Source organism: Rattus rattus, chromosome 11 (assembly GCF_011064425.1).
Source record: "Rattus rattus isolate New Zealand chromosome 11, Rrattus_CSIRO_v1, whole genome shotgun sequence".
In the NCBI taxonomy this organism is placed as follows: domain Eukaryota; kingdom Metazoa; phylum Chordata; class Mammalia; order Rodentia; family Muridae; genus Rattus; species Rattus rattus.
The window spans coordinates 93297971-93324045 of NC_046164.1; the positions used below are offsets into that span (position 1 = coordinate 93297971).

Genomic DNA, 26075 nt, shown 5'->3' on the forward strand with positions numbered 1-26075 from the left:
ATCTTTTTTAATGCATTTCCTCATGCACAGGCATGGTTCGTCCTCTGCATGGGGGTAGGGGAAAGGTAAGGGAAACCCTGTTCTGGCCAAACAAGCTCTTAACTCCATTTGCTAAGGTTCTAGAAACTTCCCACTCCACCTGGCTAACAAACAAAAAGGACTGCGGCCACGCCTCTCGACAACCAGTCCCTAACCCCTCACCTCATACTTCAGAGGCCTTACCTTCTCTCCAGATGCTGCAGCCAAGACTTAACCCTTTTCGGTCCTGAGTGGGAACGGGGAAGACTAAAGACAGCGCACCTCCTGCGTCCAGCCGTTCTGTTCCCCAAGGAAACAAGGGCTTTACAACGAAAGTACCAGGCCCCCTCACGAGAGGAATGCATGAACCCCCTTTCGATACAGGGTGATCTGTAAGCCTGTCCGGCTGGCACCCTGGTACTCCAGGTAGCTCCGCGAACGCTGGACTGAGAGGGGCTTTACTGCTAGCCTTAAAGGGTCGACCCGCAAAGGAGCCTCCGATAGACTAGGCACCTAGGTCGTAGTAGCTGCTGCCAGAAACGTCGATGAGCCCCTACTCAAATTTGAAACCCAAACTAGGGAAAAGAAAGAGGAACATCCTGCTCTCCCCACCTCCCACATCCACCCCAGCGAATTAGCTGTTCCCTTCCTCCTTCCTCCAGCTTCGGCGGACCACACGCCTTGGCCTGACGTCAGGCGTGGGCGGGGCGGAGGGCTCGGTGCTCTGCCTGTCTTGCCTGGCAAGCGAGGCGCCCCTTCACCCAGCCGTCGCAGTCGCTGTCCTGAGCCGGAGCGGAGCAGGCGAGACATGGCCTCCCAGCCGCCGCCGCCTCCCAAACCCTGGGAGACCCGCCGAATTCCCGGGGCCGGCCCTGGGCCGGGCCCCGGCCCCACTTTCCAGTGAGTGTGATGTGCTTGGGCCGCGAGTTTGGAGGCTAGAGCGGGGACCTGGCAGGAGGCGGTTGAAGCCGTTATTGGGGGGTGGCGTTGCTTCCCGTTGCGGGCCGGGGGCGAGTGCGGAGCGGGTCTCCAAGTCCGGCGTCTGCTGGTCTGTACGGCCGCGCCTTTTTCCCCGAGGCGTCCCCGCTGGCCCCACGGAAGCTGGCGCTAGAGAGAAAAGCGGCGCTTCCTGTCCTTATTTGCGGGACAAGGGGGGCGGGACAGCCTGACCCGCTTCAAGGCATCGAGCTTGGGTTTGCTGCCGAGCGTGGCGACGTCGGCCCAGTCCGGACAGGGATAGGGAGCAAAAGTCACTGGAAAAGCTATTTACAGCCTCTCCAGAAGTTGGTTGAACGCCCCAAAGGTCACTTTTACGCAACCTGGAATCCAGGCTCATACCCTTGGCTTTCTTTTCCAGAATAACTTAGCTTAAAGTTTCAGGTGGAGGGTTGAAAGAACAATTCTAAAACAGGAATTCGAAGTCTGTGGGTAGCCTTTGTGTACAAAATTGTGTGTGTGATTGCCGTCTAAGGCCCATAAAGTTTTTATTTGCTTTGATTTAAATCAGTGACAGATGAGTCTGTCACTTTTGAACGATTAAGAATTAGAGTTTCGCGAACCTGTGTGTTTTCTTTGGGTAAATAGACACCTTAATCCAGGAGACAGGATTTCAGAGCAGACTTGTACGTTTTCCTGGCGCATCAAAAAATCTCAGTACCAGTACGTTAGAGCTCTTCTCTGCTGTTGGGGAAATCTGGTGCTCTTTTAAAAGTACTAAAACACTTGGAACAGTAACTAATAGATACAAATAGAGTGATAAGCTTTATTTACTATGTTAAACCAGAGCAACACTTATACTGGTACTTTCTAAGTGTGTTCTGTGCTATCCCGTTAAACTTCTCTCTACCTTAGCCTTCTGAGTTTGTTGTTGTGTGTGCCTTAAATTTTATGGTTGGCTTCTATACTGTTTGTTTGTTTTACTAATAGTATGCAATTATGGGTTATTCCATTAATGTTGAACTTACCTTGCATTTTTAAATGAATAGATTTAGCTTCCTTTTTAAAATATGTTTTCCTGAATTCTGTATTATTTTAAGGTCTTTATGTTCCTATGTGATACCGGATTCTTTTTTTAATTAGACTTTTGTCTTTATATTTGTTTTATAACGAGGAAATTTTGCATTGAAAAAATTTATTGAAAAGTTTCCATTTTATTTCTTTATAGGTAGAAGGTTTTCTCTTTAAGATTTTATATAGGGGCTGGGGATTTAGCTCAGTGGTAGAGCGTTTACCTAGGAAGCGCAAGGCCCTGGGTTCGGTCCCCAGCTCCGAAAAAAAAAGAACCAAAAAAAAAAAAAAAAGATTTTATATAATACCTAGGTTCTCTGTGACATAATTATATACACATGTTTAAAATAAATCTGTATTTTTTCCATCCATGTCAGTATCTATAGTATTCAGTACTCACAGTATTTAAGAAATCACTTATTTCTTTTTGTTTTTCTGTCTTTTTCTCCTTTCTGTCTGTCTTTCTTTCTTCCTAGACAAATGTCTTACTAGGGAGCACAGGCTAGCCTTGAGCTCCCAGTGGTTTTTCTACCTAAACTTCCCCAGTGTTGGGGTTTACAGGCAATCACCTTGTTCTGAATTTTTCTTAACTCACCAAAGATTTTTCCATAGTTACACCTTTAAATATTGTTTGAACATTCATCTTTAAACCAGTGAGTCTCAACCTTCCTAATGCTACAACCCTTTATGGAGTTATGTTATGGTGACCTCAACCATAAAATTATTTTTGTTGCTACTTCATAAGTGTAATTATGCTACTGTTAGGAATCATAACGTAAATATTGGAGCTAAAAAGTTGCCAAGGAGGCTATGACACACAGGCTAAGAACCTCTAAATATTGTATCTGAGACAAGACGCATTATCTAGTGTGCTTTGAGCTGTAAAATACCTTCTGTTGTCAGCAAGGAATCTGGATATCAGCTGTCTTTAACATCAAGACACCTATTTTTTTTTTCTGGCTTTTTGTTTTTAGGTAGCTTTTTGATAATTTCAGTCATCTTCTTTTATTCTTGCCTAAAAATGTCCCCGTCCCTGAACCCCTGCCAGCTGCTTTCACTACTTTTCTGATTGTCCGAAGTTGTTTTGTCACTGAATAGCAGTGAACTATTTTAGGCCCCTATATGTTTTTCTTATTCTGAGTGGGAGTCATAGGAGTACTTAGGTCCATTGGTATCTTTCATGGATTCAGGAATTTTTCAGCAGTTTGTTTTTGGTTTGGTTTGGTTTGGTTTGGTTTGGTTTTTTGTCTGTCTGACACAGTCGATAAATTGCCCATGTTGACTTCAAACTCAAGATCCTCTTGCCTCAGCCTCTGAAGTACTACTGGATTATAATAGTACCTGGCTGGCCTGTGTGTGGGTGGGTGGGTGGATGTACACTCGCAGGTCTGTGTCTGTGTCTAGAGGCCAAAGGTCAACCTCAGGGATCTTCCCCTATCACTTTCCACCTTATTGTAAGACAGGGTCTCACTGAACCTGGGACTAGCCCTTTAGATTAGACTGCTGCCAAGAGAAACCCTGGGAACCTCCTGCTTCCTGGATTATAGGAGCATGTCTCCATGCCAGTTTTTACGAAAGTGCTGAGATCCCAGCTCAGTCCTTACGCTTACGCAGCAAGGACTTCACCACCCAGCCAAGGACTCAGCCCTAAGCCTGGCTCTTATTAAACCAGCCATTGAGTTCACAGATGGGAAGGTTTCTGTTCATTTATAATTTCCTTTTGGCCTGACTTTATGTCGTCTGAGAAGGCCTTGTCTTTCTTGGTTTGAATATACCAAGCGCAGTTTAAGTTTGAAATCTGTTTCCTTTTCTGGATATCTCTGTAGCTGTGGAGCTCTGTGTTGTTCAGTGTTCTTTTAAAGCAACAATTTCGTCATCACGGAGGCCCAGTTTTGTTGTAGAGAACTGAACCTTACATAGATTATATATAATCTTCTATGACTGAGATGTCTCACAGAGACATGTGAGCTCTCTCTTCCTCCGGAAACTTACTTTTCACTGTCAGAGCAACGTAGTGTAGGGTACTTTAATCCAGTCAAGGATTGGGCTGATTTGAAGCGTATTTTCTGTTGTTTAGACAAAAGCTGGTCTATTTCCGCTCAATCTTTTCTCCCTTACTCCTAGCACGTAGTCCTTTAAGGTCCCAAGCTGAACTTGCCCCAGGCATTTTGCTCAACGGCCTGAGCAGCTGTGTCAGCAGCCATCTCATCTCTTCCTGGGTCAGACCCTACAGACGAAGCTAAGCTGGTGGACTCCAGATGTCTTTCTTTCCTCTTGATTTTCAGTTTTCTCAGTACCTTGTTCTCTAATGCTTTAAGCAAGATCTATTTCTTTTGTGACCCAGCAGCGGCAGCAGCGGCAGCTTTTCTAGTTAATCGTTCTGAATGGAGAGCTAGTCTGATTATGAAGTCCACCCTTCCCATACAGTTCTAGGTCTCCACTCTGCTCTGTGTACAACTGATTTTTTTTTCTTGTATTATACTTACAAGGCATTCCCTAAAGCTGCAGCATCATGTCTGAGATTTCTAATACATTTCTTCACATTTACATGTTTTTATTTCATTGCTTTGTTTTGGGTTTTTGAGAGAAGGCAGGCCTGGAACTTCTGTGTAGTCCTGGCTAGCCTCAAACTCAGGGCTGCACCGGCCTCTGCCTCCTTCCCAAGTGCTAATATCAGAGGTGTCCCACCGTGCACAGCTCATTTGACTTTCTTAAAAATAGATAGCATTGATGATTTTAAAGAACTAGAATCTTTGTATTGTGCTATAATTTTTCCTTTAAATTTATTTTTAGTACTGATTTTTGTTAACCTGGTATCTTAATTTTTCTTTTCTTCATCTTCATGGGTTCTATAAATTTAGGAATTTTAGAATTTTACTTTTTCTGCATAGTAGTCTCCTTGCTATTATTGCATCCATAGCACCCAATCCCACATTTACATCTAATAAGAATCAGATATAAAAACAGTGGATTAGTCCAGAGAATTACATATTAACTGTGGAAGTTAATTTGTTTCCTGGGCTTGAGGTGTGTCAGTGGCCAACCCCTTTCTTAGGTCTGTGACTTTATTTTTAAATTTTTGTGTATAATATTTTGTTTATTCTTTGACATTTTCATTCATACAAACAATGTATCTCGGTCGTATCATACACCTCCTGCTCCCCAGGCCCCTCCAACGTGCCCCTTCCCCCCACAATCTTTTCACATCTGTTTGTAGGGCACTGAGTCTGCCTGTTTGAATGCTGACTTACAGTGTTGTTGGCTTGATGTTGTACAGGTTTCGTGCGTGTTACATAGCTGGTGAGGTGCGCTCATAAGTTAGGAGGCTTGGTTCGGTCTAGAAGACAGTGTTCACATCCTTTGGCTCTCACATTTTTCCCACCCCCTCTTTTCCAGTGTGTCCTAAGCTTGTGAGCGAGGGTTGGTAGAGATGTCCCGTTTAGGGCTAAGCAGTCACTTACTCTCACTTTGACCAGTTAAGAGTCTCTGCTTTTAACTGCAGAGACAAGCTTAAGCTTCTCTGGCCATGGTCAAGGATAGCCATGTGTATAGACACAAATATTTAGACGGTAGTTTACAACATGGCCAGTTAGCAAAACCATTTAGTATCAGATAGGCCTCCCTGTCCCCACCCCCACCCCAGAGCCTTTTATCTGACTAGCCATGAGGGTTTTTAACCAGATTTATAGTACTAGACATGAATTCTTTCTTTTGGAAACCCAGGACCAAAATGTAGTTGTTTACTTGCCATTATTCATCATTGGGTGTAACTTGTCTGGCAGGATAGTATCGTAGCATGCAAGGTTCACTTCTGGGTAACACCATGATGGTTGTCTCCCATGTGGCCTGCATAACACCTTCTGACACAAGCTAGATAGCCAGCAGGGAGGAAGTTTTACGTCACTTCCAGCTTGATTTCTGTATATTCTACAGCCAAAGTGTGCTGCTCCTTCGCAGTAGGATTTTACTGTCTAGTTCTGGAAGGCAACTAAGAAGAATAACAAAACTGTGTTGTTTTGGGAAGATCTGTAACTTTCTTTTAAAAAGAAGTTTTGTTCGGTCCCCAGCTCCGAAAAAAAGAACAAAAAAAAAAAAGTTTTGTAGTAGGTACCAAGGTCCCAGCTCTTAGCCCCAGTGAACACTTGAGTTCATTTGAGTAGAACCTTCACTCTTGTTATTTCTAGTTTCCTAACTCACCTTGTGATTCCTGACACAGAGGTGAGTGAACCTGTAGCATCAGCCTTCATCAAAGGCTGAAATAAAGTATGTTTTCATTTGTGTTTCGTATTATCTTGTGTCACATCTAAATAGATGAGCTCTCTGTTTTATGCTGTAGCAGCACTCCTTTGTCAGGCCTGGGAGTGCTGTTTGCTAGGTAGCCCTTTTCAAAGTTTGTTCCTCTTTGTAAAGACTACATTTAGCTGTTTGTGTTTTTAAGTGAGAGTTCTGTAACTTGTTTATAATGTTAAGTCAAAACTTTCCTCACATCAGATATTACCATTTTGCAACTAGACATGACACATGTGATATAAACAAGGATCAGGTGTTAAGTGAGGGACATGCATCCATGCCACCTGTGTGGACATGAGAGTGCTACTTTTGGGGGTCAGTTTTCTTCTCCTAATGTGGTTCTAAGGATCAAAGTGATGTCACCAGGCTTGCAAGGCAACATGTTTTATGCACTGAGCTCTCTTGCCAGTGCTGATAATCCTACTTTAGAATATAATGGGAAGAAAAATTCAAATGCAATGCGTAAACTAAATTTATAAATTTTTTTATTCAAAAACCAGTTTTAAGAGATATTTTGAGGGAGTTGGACAGATGGCTCAATACTTGCTACTTTTGCAGAGGACAGAGGCTTGGTGCCCAGGACCCATAGGGCAGGTCATAACCCTCTGTAACTCTAGTTTCAAGAGATCCAACACCCTCTTCTGGCCTCCACAGGTACTGAATGCATGTAATACACATACATACATGGAGGCAAAATATTTATCCACGTAAAGTAAAAGTAAATGTTTTGTTAAAAAAGACATGTTTACTCTTCCAACTCAGTAAAAGATAAATACTAAAAGGACCATGATAAGAGGCCCATTTAGTTGTCAGGAAATGAGGTAGCTGTGTGGTACAGCCACATCCTGGGACCCTCATGCTGTCCCCTGACCTCCAAATGCACTCCATGGCCTGTGCCCATTCCCCGTATGCGTACACACAAGTAAATGAGGAACGTTTAGAGCTGTTTCTTGTGGTAGGATTGTAAGTGGCAAAGGACATAAAAAGTACTTAGTATTATTACTCTTCAGAGAAATGCAAACATAGATGATCAGAAGTTCAGAGTCATTCTTGGTTTTGTAACAAGTCTGAGGCCAGTCTGGACTACATCAGACCCTGTCTTAAAAGAACCACAGTGAGATGTAACTCTCTGGTCATTAAGTTGACTATTGTCTAAACGCCATTAATAAGAGAGAATGTGGGCAAGCTGTGATCTTCAAACTCTGCTGGTGAGAATATTTGTAAAAGTGGTATGCTTGCTTTGGAAACTAGTCTGACAGTTTCTGCAAAGATTAAATGTAATATTTAGTATCAACCCAACAGTTCACTATAGGAGTAGACTCAAGATACAAAACTGTCTATACACGTCAGTCTTCACTAGTGACTTTACTCAAAACAGCCAAAGCATTGTAACAGCCCAATGTCCCCCAAGCGATAGTCTATGGGAGTAAATATCCTTTGGCTATGAAGAGTAATAAATGTTCCAAAGTCTGAAACTTCATGAGAGTACTGACATTATTTTATGGTTAATTTTACATCTGACATTAGGTAATACTTTGAGGTTAAAATGTAAATAAACATTTACCTGTAATTCAAGCACTTGGGAGGCTGAAACATAGGGTTCATGAATTTGAAGCTTGCCTGGACTACATGGTCCTAAAACAGCCTGCGGTAAATAGGGAGACCTTGTCTTTAAAAAAGCGTATGAGTTGAGAATTAAGTAGGTACCCTACTCAGATGGGAGGAACGCCGTTGAGTTCAAGGCTCCTGAGCTACAGAGCCAGGTCTAAGCTGTCCAAAGCTGTGTTACAAGAATTCATCTCAGAAACAAGCAAAAATCACAAGCATACTAAAACTTGTATGAAATTACCATCAAGCTATGTGTGTAAAAGTGTACAAAACACAAGTGTTTCACTTGAATGCCATCTCCACAACACCTCTATATGTATACCATGTTCCGGAACTTCAAATCTGAGACACTTGTGCTTTGAGGCATTTGGGGAAGAAGTGCTCACATGAACTGATTTTGATTTGTTCTGCAATAGGGTGAGCCTTGGAAATATGCTGAAGTGAAAGAAGCAAGCTTCAGATCACACCTACTGTGGGACTAACATAGACCCTCACTCTTTATAGATCCCATATTTACAAATTTGTCTACCCACCAAAATTCACTCTAACCTCAAAATCAGCACTTTGTCATTTGTGTGCATGTATAGGACAGTGAAAGATACGTAATCACAGGTGAAGTTGAGCAAAGCAGTGTTCAAGCTCACTTTAACCCTAACAGCTGTGAGTTCGTGGCCATTGTATAGTCTGTTTAGTTCCAGGGTTTTCACATTACGAATTGATCTCACTTTTTAAAACGGCCCCCAAGGTAGATCTGTCTAATAATCCAAAGTACAAGGTGTCTGTGAAGCTTTACTAAAGAAAAGGTGTAAGTATTTGAGTTGTTGAAGCATGAGTTATTGTGCTGACACATTATTAATACATGGACAAGCTGGTGTATGTACTAGTTGGTTGATTAAAGTATGACTTGAAAGACAGGCATGGTGGTCTCCTGCACTGGAGAGACCAGCTACACAGTACAGTATAGGCCAGAGTGGGCTGTCTCAAACAAAGTCATCTAAAGCCTACAGAAACCTATTACTCCTGGGCATAATGATTGGGTATTGGCAACTTCATAGATGTTTTAAGAATATTTCAACAACTGAAACCAACTATATCTGAAATACCTAGACTAGATAAGATCATAGAGACAAAGTAAGTTTGTGTTTACCAAAGGTTAGAGAAGGAAAGGAAACTGGAAGTGACTGCTGGTGAATACAGGGTATTTTAAAACTAAGTAATACAGTGTGACTGGCAGCGGCTTTCATTATGGTGTTCTCGGGGTTGGGGATTTGGCTCAGTGGTAGAGCACTTGCCTAGCAACCGCAAGGCCCTGGGTTCAGTCCCCAGCTCCGAAAAAAAAAAAAAAAAGGATCATTATGGTGTTCTCAGCTATGTCCTTATGCGTTAGGATCCATCTTAATTCTCATTGCCATCCTGTGACCTCCGGGTGTCTTTCAGGAGCAATGAAAGTATTGCAACTAGGAAGATAATAAAGAACTTTATATTAACTGGGTAAACTGATGGTAACTGGATTCTACTTCAAAGCTATTTTACACTTCTGGGGAAAGGACTAGTTTATTTTTTTTTTTTTTTATTAACTGTGTCATTGATTGTATGAAACTTTAGCTTTCAGTGATGGGGTAGTAACAAATTTTTTTTTCTTGGGAAATGCCTTCCAAGATACTTACAGGGTAATGTATCAAGTTTAGAAGTTAATTTCGGTTATTTCAAGAATTTGTGGACCAAAGTGAGAGAAAAAAATATGGTAAGATCATAGTAGTTATTGAATTTACATTTAAAAATATGTATGTATTCTGCCAATTTTTTTCTGTTTAAAATGTTTTAAGAGCTGAGTGGAAGAAAATAGCACAGCATTGCAGAAGTATCATCTGTCTTCTGGCGTGGGCTTACTTAGTGTTCTTCACTGTGCTGGCCACGATAACAAGCAATGAATATGCCCTGGACAGTAGGCAGCGCGTGAGCGTGAGCGCCATGGAGGTCAGAGGAGGCCGTCGATTCCCTCCTTACAGGGTTACAGGTGGTTGTGAGCTGCAGTGTGCGTGCTGGAAAGCAAACCTGGGTCCCCTGGAAAACCATCCAGTGTCCTCTCTCCAGCAGCTACTGTACTGACCTTTAATGTCAATGAAAGAGAAATGGAATTCAAAAAAAAATACATAGCCATAATTATAACTAAAACTTACTTATTAGACAAAAGATTTTGTGCATAAGTAACTTGGATTTTTGTGTGTTAGATCTGCTGACTTGGGCCCTACTTTATTGACAAGACCTGGACAACCAACGCTTACCAGAGTGCCTCCACCTATTCTTCCCAGGCCGTCCCAGCAGACAGGCGGCAACAATGTGAACACTTTCAGACCTGCTTACAGTTCGTTCTCATCTGGATACGGAGCCTATGGAAATGCGTTCTACGGAAGCTATAGCCCGTATAGTTACGGATACAATGGTTTGGGCTTTAACCGCCTCCGAGTAGATGATCTTCCTCCCAGTAGGTTTGTCCAGCAAGCTGAAGAAAGCAGCAGAGGTGCCTTCCAGTCCATTGAGAGCATCGTGCATGCGTTTGCCTCGGTCAGCATGATGATGGATGCCACTTTCTCAGCCGTCTACAACAGCTTCAGGGCTGTCTTGGACGTAGCAAACCACTTTTCCCGGCTAAAGATACACTTCACCAAGGTGTTTTCAGCCTTTGCGTTAGTGAGGACTATAAGATATCTTTATAGACGGTTACAGTGGATGATGGGTTTAAGGAGAGGCTCTGAGAACGAGGACCTGTGGGCAGAAAGCGAAGGAACTGTGGCCTGCCTTGGTGCCGAGGACCAAGCAAATAACTCAGCAAAATCTTGGCCAATATTCCTGTTCTTTGCTGTCATCCTTGGTGGTCCTTATCTCATCTGGAAACTTCTGTCTACACACAGCGATGAAGTAACAGGTAAGAATAGTTAAACCACATAACAATCTAAAACTTCAAGAATGATTTTGTTAAATTAGCATTCCTTATATTCATTTGCATTTCCTATTTTAATTATCCTTTTAGTTAAGAGCTTCAAAACCAGAAAAAGAATGTGTAACAGAGACAAACTTGCTGATTAATTTATTCAATTTAGTAATACACATTAACCTAACTCATTTACAAAGTGAGTACTGAAATTGGTGCTATGGAATATATAAAGATCCAAGAGCACAATCCCTGTTTTTCTAAAATAATGGAAGAGAATCATCACAACAATATATAGGCAATTTTAATAGGGCAAAACTGGTATAGTGAGGCAGAACCAGAAGCAGATCTGGGGCTGACTGACTGACTGTTAACCCGTATCTGTCACCTGGCAAAGAGCTCTAGAAGCGTGAAACCACTATTTTTGGCCATATTAACTGTGAAGAAATGGCCTCTGAGTTAGCTTTTGATAGCTCTTTATTATTGTAGGACTATAGCTCACTGGAATGCATGAAGCCCAGGGTTCAAGCTCTAGTACCACCAAAAAAAAAAAAAAAGGAAAGGGAAAAGAATCACCACACAAGTAAAAGCAGAAGGTGAAACAGCTTAAACAGAAAAATACACAGGCAGAAAATAAGGCCTGGCCAACAGCTGTCCTTGTACACAGAACAGGACAGCGAGTTAGCCTGAAAGCTGATGGAGAGAGACAGGCCTTTGTTGCTGTCATGAAGCTTAGTTTTTATTTAGTAAGGAAATGATGGTTTTTAACTGAGAGTTTTTTGTGCTAAACATTCGTAACATAAATAGTTTTCTAAAGAGTTCAGCCTGGGAATTGGAGGTATAGCTCATTGGAAGAATGTTTGCTTGCTTCCCACGTGTATGTAAGACCCTGTGTCTGATGCCCAGCATATGAGGGTGGGGGTGGGGAGGAGGAAGAGAGAGCACAATAAAGGGTTAGGTCATGTTGAGTATCTAGTAACCCGTTTGGCACATTAAAAACAAAGGCTTCATACTTAGTAATTTGAAGAATTCAGCTAGACTTGATGAAAGAGGTTGAAGACTAAGCGGGGGTATGTGAAAAAGGACAGACACAGTCGATTCAGTTGCTCGTTAGGTGTGGTTTATAGAAGCAAAGAGGGAAAGTGCCACAGGCTTTTGAACAGGTTATTATGGATATTTTACTGATTAGTCTGTGTTAACTGAATGCCTAATACAGGTCAGTCACAGTTCTAGATTTAGGCAGGGACAGAAAGCACGCCTTTTGTGGCAGTCTGCTGGCTAGCAGTAAACAGAATATGCAGCGAGTCAGGAAATAATGAGTACTGCAGGAAAAAATATAATCAGGAAGGATGTTGGGGAGTCCCAGAGGAAAGGAGGAGGAGGAACCTGTGATAGCACCATGGATATTCAAGGAAGGCTTCCTGAAAGAGGAGTAAAGCCCTCCAGGCTACTGGAGAAATGTTTGAGCTGTAAAATTTGAAAGGTATTTCAGTAGCAATATGCCTAACCTGATAATCAGCAAGGAGGCCAGCGTGGAGGTGGCGGTGTAAGGGTGCAGGAAACGGAAGGGAAGAGAACCATTTGTGCTTCTGTAGAGTTGCTCTGCCTACCACTGGGATGTTTGAGGAAGGTGGGGGGCTGGGGGTGACCTTTTTTTGAGGTAGGTAAGGGGTAAATTAAGTCAGGAAATGTGTGTGTGAGTGGGTGGGGGTGAGCACCAACTAGGAGAGGGGAAATAGAGTGCGATCGATCAGTGTAGTTGTCTTGGTCTATGTACATGCAGGCTGAATGAAGGCCTTGAATGAAGGTCTTACAGTAGTCTTTTTTTTGGTTCGTTTTTTCGGAGCTGGGGACCAAACCTAGGGCCTTGCGCTTCCTAGGCAAGCGCTCTACCACTGAGCTAAATCCCCAACCCCGCCTGCTTTGTCTCTTACAAGTGTTAGAGACAGGTTAGAGATTGGTGTGGGGATTCAGTAACAGAGCCTTTTATAGGAAAGAGGAGAAAAGGTGACACAGAAGTAGGTCAGAAGGGGTTGGTCAGGCAGTAGAAATATTTCTGAGAAGCAGCATTGAGAAAATTTAGCTCCTATCTCTGCTCCTTAGAGCAGACGTCCACAGACAGTTGTGTGCTAAACCTACAGTTCTTCTGCTAGTTATGCTTTTCAGTAATCAGAAAAAAAGAAGAATTTTAAAATCAGAAGAGAGGCTGGAGAGATGGCTCAATCGGTCAAGTGCCTGCCACAGAAGCAGGAGGACTGGCTTGAATTTGGATCATCAGCACCCATGTAAGAGGAGACAGAGCCTTGCATGTGTGACTCGAGAACTAGCATGGCCAAGAGGCAGCTAGATCCCTGGATCTAATCCCACCTATCCAGTCTGTGAGCACCAAGCCCAATAAGAAACTGTGTCAGAAACACAGTAGACAGTGAGAGAGGAAAATAGTATCAACCTCTAACCTATACACACACACACGCTCGTTTACATGAACACGTTTTTTTTTAAATTCAGGTTTTTGATGTGAAGATTATAGGAAATTCAGATGTTTATAAAGTTTTATTGAAGCATAGCCATACTTACACATTGCCGTGGCTGATTTTGTATTGAAACAGCAGAGTAGCTTGTGCAAAGACCTTATGTGGATTAATGGATTCACACTACTGGCTGAGCTGCACTCTACAAATCTCAAACTCAGTTCCAGTTTGGCAGCAGACAGAGTGCCACGTGTATTGTTATAGTGTTGTAGTGGCTTGAATGTGAATGCCCGCCACATAGGCTCATAGATTTCAATACTTAGTCACAGGGAGTGGCGCTATTTGAAAAGAGTAGAAGCCATGTCCTTGTTGAAGGAAGTATGTCATTGGGAAGCCAGTCCCCGCGGCTCTCTCTTCCTGCTGCCTTTGGATGTGGATGTAGACTTCTGAGCTACCATGTCTGCCTGCAGGCTGCCCTGCTCCCCACCGTGAGGATACTGCATTGAAATGAACTGTAAGCCAGCCCCAGTTAAATGCTTTCCGTTATAAAAGTTGCTGTGGTCATGGTGTCTCTTCACAGCAGTAGAAACTCTAAGACAGTATTTTTTGGTGGTGCAGCTGGGAATTAGATATAGACTTTAAACATGCTAGGCTAGTGCTCTGTTCATGAGCAAAGTCACTGTCTTAGTTAGGATTCCATTGCTGTGAAGAGACACCGTGACCGACAACTCTTAAAAAGGACAACATTTAATTGGGGCAGACTTAACACTTTCAGAGGTTCAGACCATTATCATCTTGGCGGGAAGTATGGCAGCATCCAGACAGGCATGGTGTGGGAGAAGCTGAGAGTTCTACATCTCCATCTGAAGGCCACCAGAAGACTCACATACTCAGGCTGCTAGGAAGAAGGTCTCTTCTGCAGTGGGTAGAGAGGTCCAGAGCCCATCCCCTACAGTGACACACTTCCTCCAACAAGGCCACACCTCCTAATGTTAGCACTGCCTATGGGCCCAGCATATTCAGACCACCACAGTCACATACTACATTTCATAAAGAGGTTGTATGTAGCACACTAGATCTGAAAAGGAGGGGTTATCCTTTAAAGACACAGTACAATGAATTTTGGTAAAGTACTATGTTCACTCTGCAATGGCACAATAGCTGTGTTAAATGATTACAACTGCCAGACTGAACAGTAGTCACAGAAATCAACACTTAAAAAACTAAAAATTTCCTACTCCACCCACAAAAGTAAAGGAAATAGAAGCTAAAACCAAAGTTTCATTCGCTAGCCAGTGAAGGAAATCTTAACTGATAATTATTACAACAGCCAAAGAAATTGACCTGCAAACAGTAAGTCTCTTTAAGGCTGTTAGCCTGTCAATGAGATTGGTTTCTTAACGTTCAGAATGGCATTGCCACCTGAAGATAAGTGAAGGGTGTATGCTATCAGAGCATGTGCTTAGCATGTGCTTAGCATGTGCTTAGCATGTGCTTAGCATGTGCAAGGACTGGTGTCAGACCTCACCTCATAGAAGAAGAAAAGGGGGCAAATTATTTGAGTGGCTTTCTCTGGCTCGTGATAACCCACTAGATCCTGACACTTCACAGATGCTTGAGGCGGCCGTGGTAAATCTGAGGTAATGGTGTAGTTTGCCACTGTGAATAGCTATACAATATGACTAATTTTAAAACTGTAAACACTGATTTATTACAGCCTGAAGTGGAATCTACTAAGCAGTACTGCAAGAGTAGTCAAAATATGTGAAGTCTAAAAGGGTTTAGTTGAACAAAATTTATAAATCTTTGAGAAACATTTTCTAAGTTAATGGTTGTTCAGGTTCTGTTCAGCCACAGAGACTATGGGCAGTTCCTGAGGCTTTCCAGCTGCCCTGTGATGCAGCACTGTTGTCATGTCAAGTGGGGCCGCAGAGATGGGGCAGCAGTTACGAGCACCGACTTCCCCTCCAGGATTTTCTTAATAGAAGTTGGGGATGCTGTGTTTGTCTTTTTGTTTTAATATCTGACAGGGTCTCGTGTGACAGAGAAGTGTGTCTTGTGTGTACTTGGGAAGAACAAGGGGTCAACAGGAGAGAAAAGGGATGAGAGGATAGGCTAAATATCTCCAAGTGCATTGTACCCATTTATGAAAATGTCATAATGAAATCCATCATTATGTATAATTAATATATCCTAATAAAAATGTTTAAATCGGGCTGGAGAGATGACTCAGAGGTTAAAGAGCACTGACTGCTCTTCCAAAGATCCTGAGTTCTATTCTCAGCAACCACACGGTGGCTCACAACCATCTGTAATGGGATCTAATGCTCTCTTCTGGTGTGTCTGAAGACAGCAACAGTGTATTCACATAAAACAAATAAATAAGTCTTTTTTAAAAAATGTTAAAAATCAGTGAGATTTCCACTCCCATACAGGTTTCCAAGTTCAAACTGAGTCCCAGAAGCAGTTTTTGGACTTCCAGTTGCAAAGGAAACGACATTTCAGACTCTAACTGTAACTGACAAGCTCCCACTGGTGTATCATTGGGAAGTGATTAGTCAGCAGTGTGATAACATGGTACACAGCATAGTCGAGAAATGTGAACAGAATTATATCCTAGTCTGTCACTCTCCCAAGTAATGGGTGTGCTTAATCAAACCTGGATACCCGAGAATTGCACCTCAAATCTTACAATTAGCATTTCACAAATGAAATACAGAAATGAGTGTTTGCCATTGAACCCAAAATAAATGAACTATTATCCTTCCCCTAAGTATTCTTTTCTTCTGGGTAAACATGTACTACCACTTAAAACAAGCAAACAAACAAAAAACCCTGCTATTTTGAATTTTGCCTAAAAAAAAAAAAAACCCATGAAATTTCTTTTTCATGTTTTATAAATAATTATATACTATCTAAGAAACTTTTCCTAGTGGACTTCAATATATAAAATGTACACTACTTACCCTCTATGAAAAAAGGGAAAAAAGAATTGTCAGCCCTGACTGAAAGTGAGAGGGTAAGAAAGGGGCAGAGTTTGTAAGGGATGTGATAGTGTGGTAGTTGGTTCGTACAACACTAAGCCTGCCTGCCCTTCACAGTGATCCTTGTGAGGGAAGCTACTTAGGGAGGAGACCCGTCCACTTGGCAGCTGGATTTGTGCAGCTCACAAGCCACAGCCAGTGAACATCTGCATTTTGCTAACTTTTTAACCTACCCTTGATTTCGTTTGTAGACAACACCAACTGGGCAAATGGTGAGGACGACCATGTAGTTGCTAGAGCAGAATACGATTTTGCCGCTGTGTCTGATGAAGAAATTTCTTTCCGTGCTGGTGATATGCTAAATCTAGCCCTCAAAGGTAACATCACAAATAAGTTGTAATTATCTTTAGTTTTTAATAATTGTAAAGGTATTATTTGAAACTGAAACAAAGCACCTTGCAGATGGTTACCAGAGTTTTGTGTTGTCTGGTTTTTTTTGTTTGGTTGGTTTTTTTGTATGTTTGTTTGTGTGTGTTTTGGTTGATTGGTTGATTTTTTTTTTTCTTTCTTTTTTTTTTTTTTTCTTTTCAAGGAAGAGATTGAGACAGGGTCTCACACTGTATAGCCCAGGATCACAAGTGTTAACCTCCACTGTCCCCTCCCAACCCCACTGACCCCTTGCTCTTCCCAACTCATCCCCCTTATTATTTTGTACATGAGACCCTGTGTCAGACACAGTAAAGTCAGAGAAAATGCCTCATACATAGTGTTAGAACACTTCCCTGTATAGTCTCTTCTAAATTCAAAACTCTTGTTAATCCCTAAACAGTATTCAATGCTTTCCATAGGACTATTTAGTATGCTATATAACGTATACTTACAATACTTTATTTTTTCTATTTATTATATTTTATTACTTTACTAAACTGTAAATTTAAGAATGGGATTAAGCTCGACACTATCTATTGTCCCTACTACCTAGGAGGCTAAAGCACTTAGGTGACTGAGATTCCATCTCTTTATTTTAAAAGAAAAATGGATCTAGACCGGTTAGGTGCGCTAGTGTTTGCTTTTGAGTGTGTGTGCACATCCTACTCATTTACTTGTCTCACTACAAGTTTCTGACTTTGTTTAGCATACATTATCGTAATATATATGTATATGTATATATATATTGATTCCAGAGTGTACTTAAAAACTGTCTCTCTCTTTCTTCAGAACAACAACCCAAAGTGCGTGGCTGGCTTCTGGCTAGTCTTGACGGTCAAACAACAGGACTTATACCTGCAAATTATGTCAAAATTCTTGGTAAAAGAAGAGGCAGAAAAACAGTAGAATCGAGTACAATGCCCAAGCAGCAACAGTCTTTTACCAACCCAACATCAGTTAAAGGAGTTGCTACCACCAATTCTTTGGAGGAACAGGAAGCTGCCTTTGAATCTGTTTTTGTTGAAACTAATAAGGTTGCCGGTACACCTGATTCTACCGGGAAAAATGGAGACAAACAAGACCTTTGATGTGTTTCATGTTTGCGGGCAGGTGAACAATATTTTAGAGTATTTTTAAAATTATTTCTTACAGAGGAATTAATTTGCGGTTGAATGAAAGCATTTGCTCATGGCTGTCCCGGGCGTTCTGCTGCTAGAAGTTATGTAGTCACACGCTAGTTGCTGGTCAAGTGATCTGGCTACACTTGATTGTCTCTTGGACCATGAGGACATTTGTTTCACTTAGCTTTTAAGATTGTGGAGATAGTTGTCGGCTCCATCTTATCTCAATCCCCAGGCTTATTGGATCAATAAATTTGATGAACAATAGAACACACAAGTTGCCTCAGAAGGGATCACTAATGCTTTTTAAAGTTCTGAGTTAGTTGACGTGAAGTCTTCAAAAATTGAGTGATAACAACTACTTATAAGAACAGACAAAAGTCTAAATTTTTATAACATTATAAAGAAACTAAATAATAAAAATTTTCTGATCTATATTATGTCTGGTGTTGAATTTACTTTAGGCGATGTGGTTTTTACCTGCCAACAGTTGATACTATCATCTTTTATTGTATTTATAAACGTGTGTTGTTAAGAGGTCACTAGAAGCACTGTGAGGGAGATAGTTCTAGAATGACAGCTCCTCAGTCTCTTTACAGCATCACGAAATGGCATCCTGAGCCATCACATGTATAACCAGATCTCATCCTGAGTGATCACATGTATAACCAGATCTCATCCTGAGCCAGTCACATGTATAACCAGATCTCATCCTGAGCCATCACATGTATAACCAGATCTCATCCTGAGTGATCACATATATAACCAGATCTCATCCTGAGCCAGTCACATGTATAACCAGATCTCATCCTGAGCCAGTCACATGTATAATCAGATCTCATCCTGAGCCATCACATGTATAACCAGATCTCATCCTGAGTGATCACATGTATAACCAGATCTCATCCTGAGCCAGTCACATGTATAACCAGATCTCATCCTGAGCCATCACATGTATAACCAGATCTCATCCTGAGTGATCACATGTATAACCAGATCTCATCCTGAGTGATCACATGTATAACCAGATCTCATCCTGAGCCAGTAACATGTATAACCAGATCTCATCCTGAGTGATCACAGTTTATGGATTTTTGGTTTTCTCCTCCAAGACGGAAGTCCTTTAAGATTACACTTCACGATATAATCAGTACTGGCAGTAATGATTGTTAATCCTGAATTTTCTGCTTCTGCATAAGATAATTACTTTCATAAATTCCAAAATCAAGTTCAGCTTTAAATATTGAAAACGTGTTATGTTTCAGTACAGTTTCCCCACTTGCTTACTGTGAATATAATTGTACAGATTAGTACTGTCAGAATAGATACAGAATTCATTTATAGATACTACTAACAGCTGTGGTTTTTGATAAAAAGTGACTTGGTTTTGTTTCTTCCATATAGATGTGTTTGTCAATAAGTAACTCTAGAGCAGTTGACACTAACCCACGTCTCACCCAAGATGTCCGGGAACAGAGAGCTGAAGACCCATTAGGAAGGAGATGACAGTACAGTAGGTCATGTGTCCTCTCGACTTAGAACAGAGAAAAGCACTCAGTACTTACTTATCTCTAGGCCGATCTTCTCACACTCAATAGTAGCCTTCCTACCACTGAGCCATGGCCCTGGCTCACAAAACCAAGTCTTTTAACAAACTAACTTGAAACTTGAGATGTCTGAACTGTTCTCATGTCTAGACATCTAGATTAAATACCAGTAATAAAGTAGGAGTAATGTCGAGTCAGCACTATTTAGGTTTGGGGTTGGTTTGTTTTAGAAGATGAGCTTTGAAATAGGGAAATAGGGTTTGTGGCCTACATTTCAGTTGTGTAGAAAAGAGCTTAGACAATTAGATGATAAAACTTTCCTTTAGGGTCTTTATTGTTTGGCTGACTATGATAGATTGTAGTAGTAACCTAATAACCACCTATGTCCACTCTTCATTAAAATCATAGAAAAACAATTGTAGGACTGAAATGGCAGAAAATTTTGCAGTTTAGAGGAAACGAATGGACTGGTCACGGCTCCAGTATTGTTTTCTTAGGGGCTTACTGAAGTAGTGTTACTTCACAGGAAACTACATTTTCAGTGAAATGAATCAGAAGATACAGTAAGAAAACAGACCTCAAAGGTTGTAACTGTATTTTGTCAGCTTCCTTTTCAGACTATACATCTTACTCAAGTCTGGCCAGTCCAAACTGTTCACCCACCTGACTACAGCTGCTCTTTATTTTGTGCTGTCTTTAATGGAAAAAGAATACATTACAGTCAAATTTTTTATTTTAATAGATGGTGAAAACAGTTTACTGGAGAAATAAAAATATTTGAAATTTGATTTCTTTTTTCAAGATAAATGTTAACTTGCAGTTCAGAGTTAACCCCCCCTCCCCCCCAGGACATTGTGTATATGTTACTACAAACCAATGAGTCTTGTTCTCTTTCTTTTTCCTTGTTGTTGTTGTTGTTGTTGTTTTAAGACAAGGTTTCTCTGTGTAGCCCTGGATGTCCTGGAGCTCACTCTGTAGACCGGACTGGCCTCGAACTCTGCCACTCACCACCACCACCACATAGCTATTTCTTTTTTTTTTTTTTTTTTCTTTTTTTTTTTTCTTTTTTTTTTTTTTTTTTTTTTTTTTTTTTTTTTTTTTTTTCTTTTTTTTTCGAGCTGGGGACCAACAGGGCCTTGCCCTTGCTAGGCAAGCACTCTACCACTGAGCTAAATCCCCAACCCCAGCTATTTCTTTTTGATTAAGAAAAAAAATGTAGAAACGTTGTCTACAGGCAAATTAAATAAAAATACCTCAAATTTAGATTTTGAGAAACCTGGGCCACTGAAATGTCTCAGTGGGTAAAGCATGCTTGCCACGAATCTTGCCTTCCTGAGTTCAGTCCCTGCCCTCTGGCCTCCACAGTTATGCTGTATCACACACACAGTGAATAAAGATGTATTTGATTTTCAAGACCCGGCTCAGATTGGACACTACACTCACTGTAAGTTCTAAGTGCCATTATTAATTTTCTGTTTTGTCATTGATAACTTAAGGATAGTTGCTACATCTACCTCTTATTGGAGCTTTTTTTAAGGATATTAAAAAGTAAAATGGTGTGTCGATCTCATGTTTTTCCCTATGCACGTAAACATTTCAAGCCTATGTAAGTGTCAGAGTATACCAGCCTAAGCCTCAGATTCACATGTATGTAGTTAGGAATTAAAATTAGGGCCTAGAGAGATGGCTCCTGCAGACAGTCTAGGCTCAGTTCGTAACACCCACACCCATCTGGGATCCAGCTCCCGGGGGCCGGGGCCCCCTTCTCGCCCCACAGCATCTCCATGTATGTAGTGCACAAAAACTCATCCAGGCACATGCACATACACAAAATAGTAATTCAAACTAGTGCTGGGCATGGTCATGCAAAATGTAACTTTCTTAACAAGTGGAAGCTGGGCGTGGTTACATATACCTTTAATCCCAGAGGGGCAGGTGTTCAATGGTAGCCTGGTCTATTTGGTGGGCTCAAGGATAGCCAGGGCTTCATAGACCCTGTCTAAACAAATTAAGAAAAACAAAAAAGGAAAACAAGTGGAATAGTTACCAAACTAAAGACATTTTCTTAGTGTTACCTTGAAAGGTCTTTTTATTTGTATAGCCTCTTAATTCATCTTTTGGGAGAATAAAGTTTTGTTTAAAGCCAGTTGCTTATAAATCATGTGGCAACTTAAGAATATTTTTTATTATACATCACATTTTGAGAGAGCATTTAATTCTTACAAGTGTCTCTGCTCACATAAAATAAATTTTGTTTTTTGCTCATAATTGTTGACACCAGTCTCACCCCGTACTTCTCACTCCCACCCGCATTCAGTGCCTGTATCTCCTAGGTATCTTACATACTTTGAATACATTCCTTAGAATGTTACATAAAAGTTTGTAACTTTTTAAGTTAATTATATTGGCATTATATACTGTGTATTTTATAAAATTGGGTTTTCAAAATTTACGTGTGTGCTTTTGGCTAGCAGATACAACTCTATCGTGTCTCCATTTTGTCTAGTCCTGAGTACTTGTCTCCCTGCTTCTGCAGGTCTGTCTCCTTGGGAGTTTACTTGGCCCCATCTTTGATTTTTTGTCTTAGACTAGGATGATCCAAGTGTTTCATGTGTGCATATTTACTTTAGAAGCTAACCTTTGTATTCTCTGTTTCAGTTTTCCCATCCACCAGCAAGACTTGACATTCTCTCTTCCCTTAACATTCCCCCTTTGTTAATCTGATGCATGTAAATGGTTTTTTCTCTTTAGTGTGCACTGTCTGATTACTTCCAATGTGTATTAGGTAGCTTCCTCACCCTGTGACCCTCTGACAGAAACAGCCTAATACAAGGGCTTATGTTGGGTGCCTGCAAGCGTCACAGCTGGGAAGGGGTTAACGTGAAACTTGATTGAGCACAACTTTAGCAGGTGCTGGGTCTGACCAAGCTTTAAAAGCAGTAAAACACTGGGAAGAGGTTTCCACACAACAGTTACTACAACAAACCTTTACATGGCTACACGAAACTCCCGTGGAAAGTACAGCTCCTCACTGAGGCAACTGTGACCTTCACTGTAAAAATGGGTTCTTACTCACAGAGAAACGGTTTTCAGAGTTAGGGCCTGGGAGATTGGTAATAAGCATGAGGATGGGCTATATCAATCGAAACTGCAAAGTACATGGGACCTCTTTCATGAGGATGTATTCTAGCCACTGGGAGAAAAGGCTCGGGATGTTAGCAAAAGATCACCAGCCTCTCAGACAACATCCACTCCAGCCTTCCAGGTGAACAGACACTAGCCATCCTCTTCCCTTGAAGAAAAAGCCTTCGTGTTTAACACTTCTGGCTTCTCTGATGTTTTCTGTAAGCTGTGCCTCCTACAGGTTTACTTCTTTTGGTTCAGTGTTTGAAAAATGTCAGCTGATGGTGGCAGCAGAGCAAGTCACACCCGGCAAGCAGGCAGACCACAGGACGGGGCCTCCCACTAATGCTGTCAGATTCCAGCCTACCGACGGCTCGCCCGCTTACTGATCAGAGACGTCTAAATGTAAATTCCAATTCTGGAATTGCCATCATGGACACACAGGTTACATGCTTTACTAAACCCATGCACTTCTCAGTACAGTCGCTAACAATATTATCCATCGCGGGGAAAATACATTCTCCTTTCCCAGTCAGTCTGGTTTCTCATTTGTGGTGTATGCTTCCGTCTTGCTCACTGTTTTAGCGTAAGACGCTGTCTGTACTTTTAATATCACCTGCCTACCGGGTCGAGAAGTTGGAGATAACTTAGCGTTGCCGTTGGCATTTATTAATTCTTGGTATCATTAATATAATGGAAATTCTCCCTAGTTTGTTTCGCATCTTGCTTTTCTGTTACTTTATAGTTTTGCTATATACATTTATATCTTGAATTGGAGTTGAATTTCTTAGCTGTACTTTGAAGTTTGAGCCCAACCTAAGATCTCTGCTCATTAATGGAAAAGAGTTCCCCTCTGAGAGGAGGAGAAAAATAGGAGCGAGGCATAATGAGTGGTCCAGTCTTCAGTCCCAGCACTTGGAGGTGGTCGGAAGATCCTCTACCACACAGCGAATTGGAACCAGTCTGAGTCCCTGTCTCAACCCAAAAGGCAGCTGCTTCTCAGCACACGTTCTGCTGCTGCTGCTGCTGCTGCTGCTGCTGCTGCTGCTTTTGTTCCTTTACAGGACGGTGGAACTTACCTCTAGAGATTTTTCTGGCTTCATGTTTTCTGTAGCGAGGAAGCTTTAGGATGTCCCTCTGGGGACATTTCTGAGCTAAGAGATTTATGAGGGCCTTTCTCTGGTCATGCATTGGTATCGGTAAACTCTGAGATCAGAGATCAGAAACCTGAACATGTCTGAGACTTGACAGTTGAAACGGTTGTCTGGATGCCTCATGCGCCTTTCAGGTGTAGATGATAATTTAATCCTGTGATGTAGTTCCACGTATGACGTCGTGAGTTTGGGCAGGGACTGGTATTTTCCCATCCACAGACCTTGGTGATGATGTCTGGTATTTCAGAAGGGAAGATGCAAAGGAATGGCTGCAGTGTGCTGCCATTTGGTGCCTGCTACGGCTGGGTACCATGCCCATTTTGGTTGTGTGTTCATGCAACAGCATCCAGGAGATTCTGAGGACTTTGATTTGGAATTGAAGTGCCATGGCTCTTTTTCTTTTCTTTTTTTTTTCTTCTTCTTTTTTTCTTTTTTTTTTTTCTTTTTTTTTTTTCTTTTTTTTTTTTTTTTGACATTGTTGTTTGCACTTTGCAGGTCTCCCTCTTAGAGAAATGGGGTGGATTTTGTGGCAGAGTTGTCTGTCTAGAATTGAATGGAAACAACCAAATGGCCAAACAAAAGAATGTTACCTCTGCTGTGCTGTTTAATGCACTGTACCTTTCCGTAAGCCTAAATGACCCTGCTGCCTGGTTATATCATTTTGAGTCTTTTATCTGAGCGTCTTCTTGCTATACTGAATAGTTATAACCAGCTTCCCTAATACTATCTACTTAACTACACATATTTCCTTCATTTTGCTATGAACCAAATCCTTGTATTGTAAAATACTCAGTGTATAGTTCCTTACCCAGGGTAATACTTTTTATCTGTGTGTACAATGTGGATGTGCAGGTCTGTACATGCCAAAGCTTGTCTGTGGACATCAGGAAACAACCTCAAGTGCTTATTTGAACTCTTGTCTTCTTTGGGTCTCTTGTCTTTTCCCACTGCATAATCCAGGCTAGCTAGCCTACCAGCTTCCAGGGGATTCTCCCGTTTCCCCGCTCCGTCTCCCTGAAGGAATGCTGGGATCACAGGCACATGTACTACTGCACCCAACCATACATGAATGAGTTCTGGGCATGCAAAACTTAGGTTCTCACACTTGCATGGCAAGCACTTCTTTACCCATTGAGCTATTTCCCCAGCTGACAAAATTGTCTTAGCTTTGTAGCATGTCTTCTTATCCAACGGGAATGACTTATCCTCGTATTACTCTGCTAAAAATAACTACTTGGGAATTTTATTCTTCTGAGTGGGTTTTACCATCAGTTCAATTCCCTAAAACAAACTGATGTGATTCCTATTGGAATTGCACTGAATTTGTAGCTGAATTTAGAAAGACTTGACATAATTTTCTCTTCAGTCCTTATCCTTCTTGCTCCCTTTTGTTGAATGGACAGGTTTGTCAGTCTGTTTCACAGAAATTGTAATAAACAGGCCTTTTTATCGTCTTCCCACCTGAAAGTCAAAAGCTGCTCAACTAATTGCCATGCTTGCTGTCTTAGGGTTTTACTGCTGTGGACACACACCGTGGTCGAAGCAGCTCTTATAAAGGCTGGCTTACAGTTTTAGAGGTTCAGTCCATTATCATTATGCCGGGAAGCATACAGACAGACATGGTGCTGGAGGAGCCAAGAGTTCCACATCGATCCAAAGGCAGCCAGAAGGAGACTGTCTTTCCAAGGCAGCCAGGAGGGGAGGGGCTAGATTACATGGCCAGACCTGAGCATAGAGCTGAGACCTCAAAGCCACACCTCCTAATAGTGCCACCTCCTATGGGCCATGCATATTCAAACCTTTCCTGAAAAAGTATTTGGGCAAGACCTTGAGCAAATCTTGAGAAACAGAGGGTCATCCATGATAAGTGCATTTAAAAACAAAAACAAACCTGGCTGTGAGTACTGGCTATCCTCCTATAATACACTTAGAAATATTAGGTTGTGTTGGGCTTCAGGGAGGAACAGTTTGAGAGAGAGAAATTGAATCGTCCCTCAAAGTGGCATAGAGTCTGGTTCGAAGGAAAAGGCTTCGGCCACCTAGGAAGAGCAGAGCCCGTTCTTTTAAGGTTCCTTGTGGGGTTGGGGATTTAGCTCAGCGGTAGAGCGCTTGCCTAGCAAGCACAAGGCCCTGGGTTCGGTCCCCAGCTCCGAAAGAAAAAAAAAAAAAAAGTTCCTTGTGAGAGAATAAGGTGCAAGGAGGTAGTTTGTTGTGTGGAAATGGGTTCATGGTAGCTGATGTGGCCTAACTAGAGTAAGAGACACTGAATCCTTGTACTTCTGGCTGAGGCAGGTGTTTGAAAAGTCCAGGGACATTTCTAGATAAGGCACACCTGGAAGAACAGTAGACCTACTTAGTGACAAGATCACCTGTCCTGCCTGTAGCCTTTCT

The 26075-nt window shown here is 41.6% G+C and overlaps 1 protein-coding gene across 1 annotated transcript; it reads left to right on the forward strand.

Annotated features, from left to right (window-relative positions):
• Positions 1–323: 323 nt before the first annotated feature.
• Positions 324–18297, forward strand: Pex13 (peroxisomal biogenesis factor 13). The gene is made up of 4 exons (XM_032917021.1): positions 324–918; positions 10155–10849; positions 16562–16687; positions 17529–18297. Exons 1-4 carry the CDS (start codon positions 827–829, stop codon positions 17825–17827), a joined length of 1212 nt encoding a protein of 403 aa, XP_032772912.1. The 5' UTR covers positions 324–826; the 3' UTR covers positions 17828–18297.
• Positions 18298–26075: the final 7778 nt, after the last annotated feature.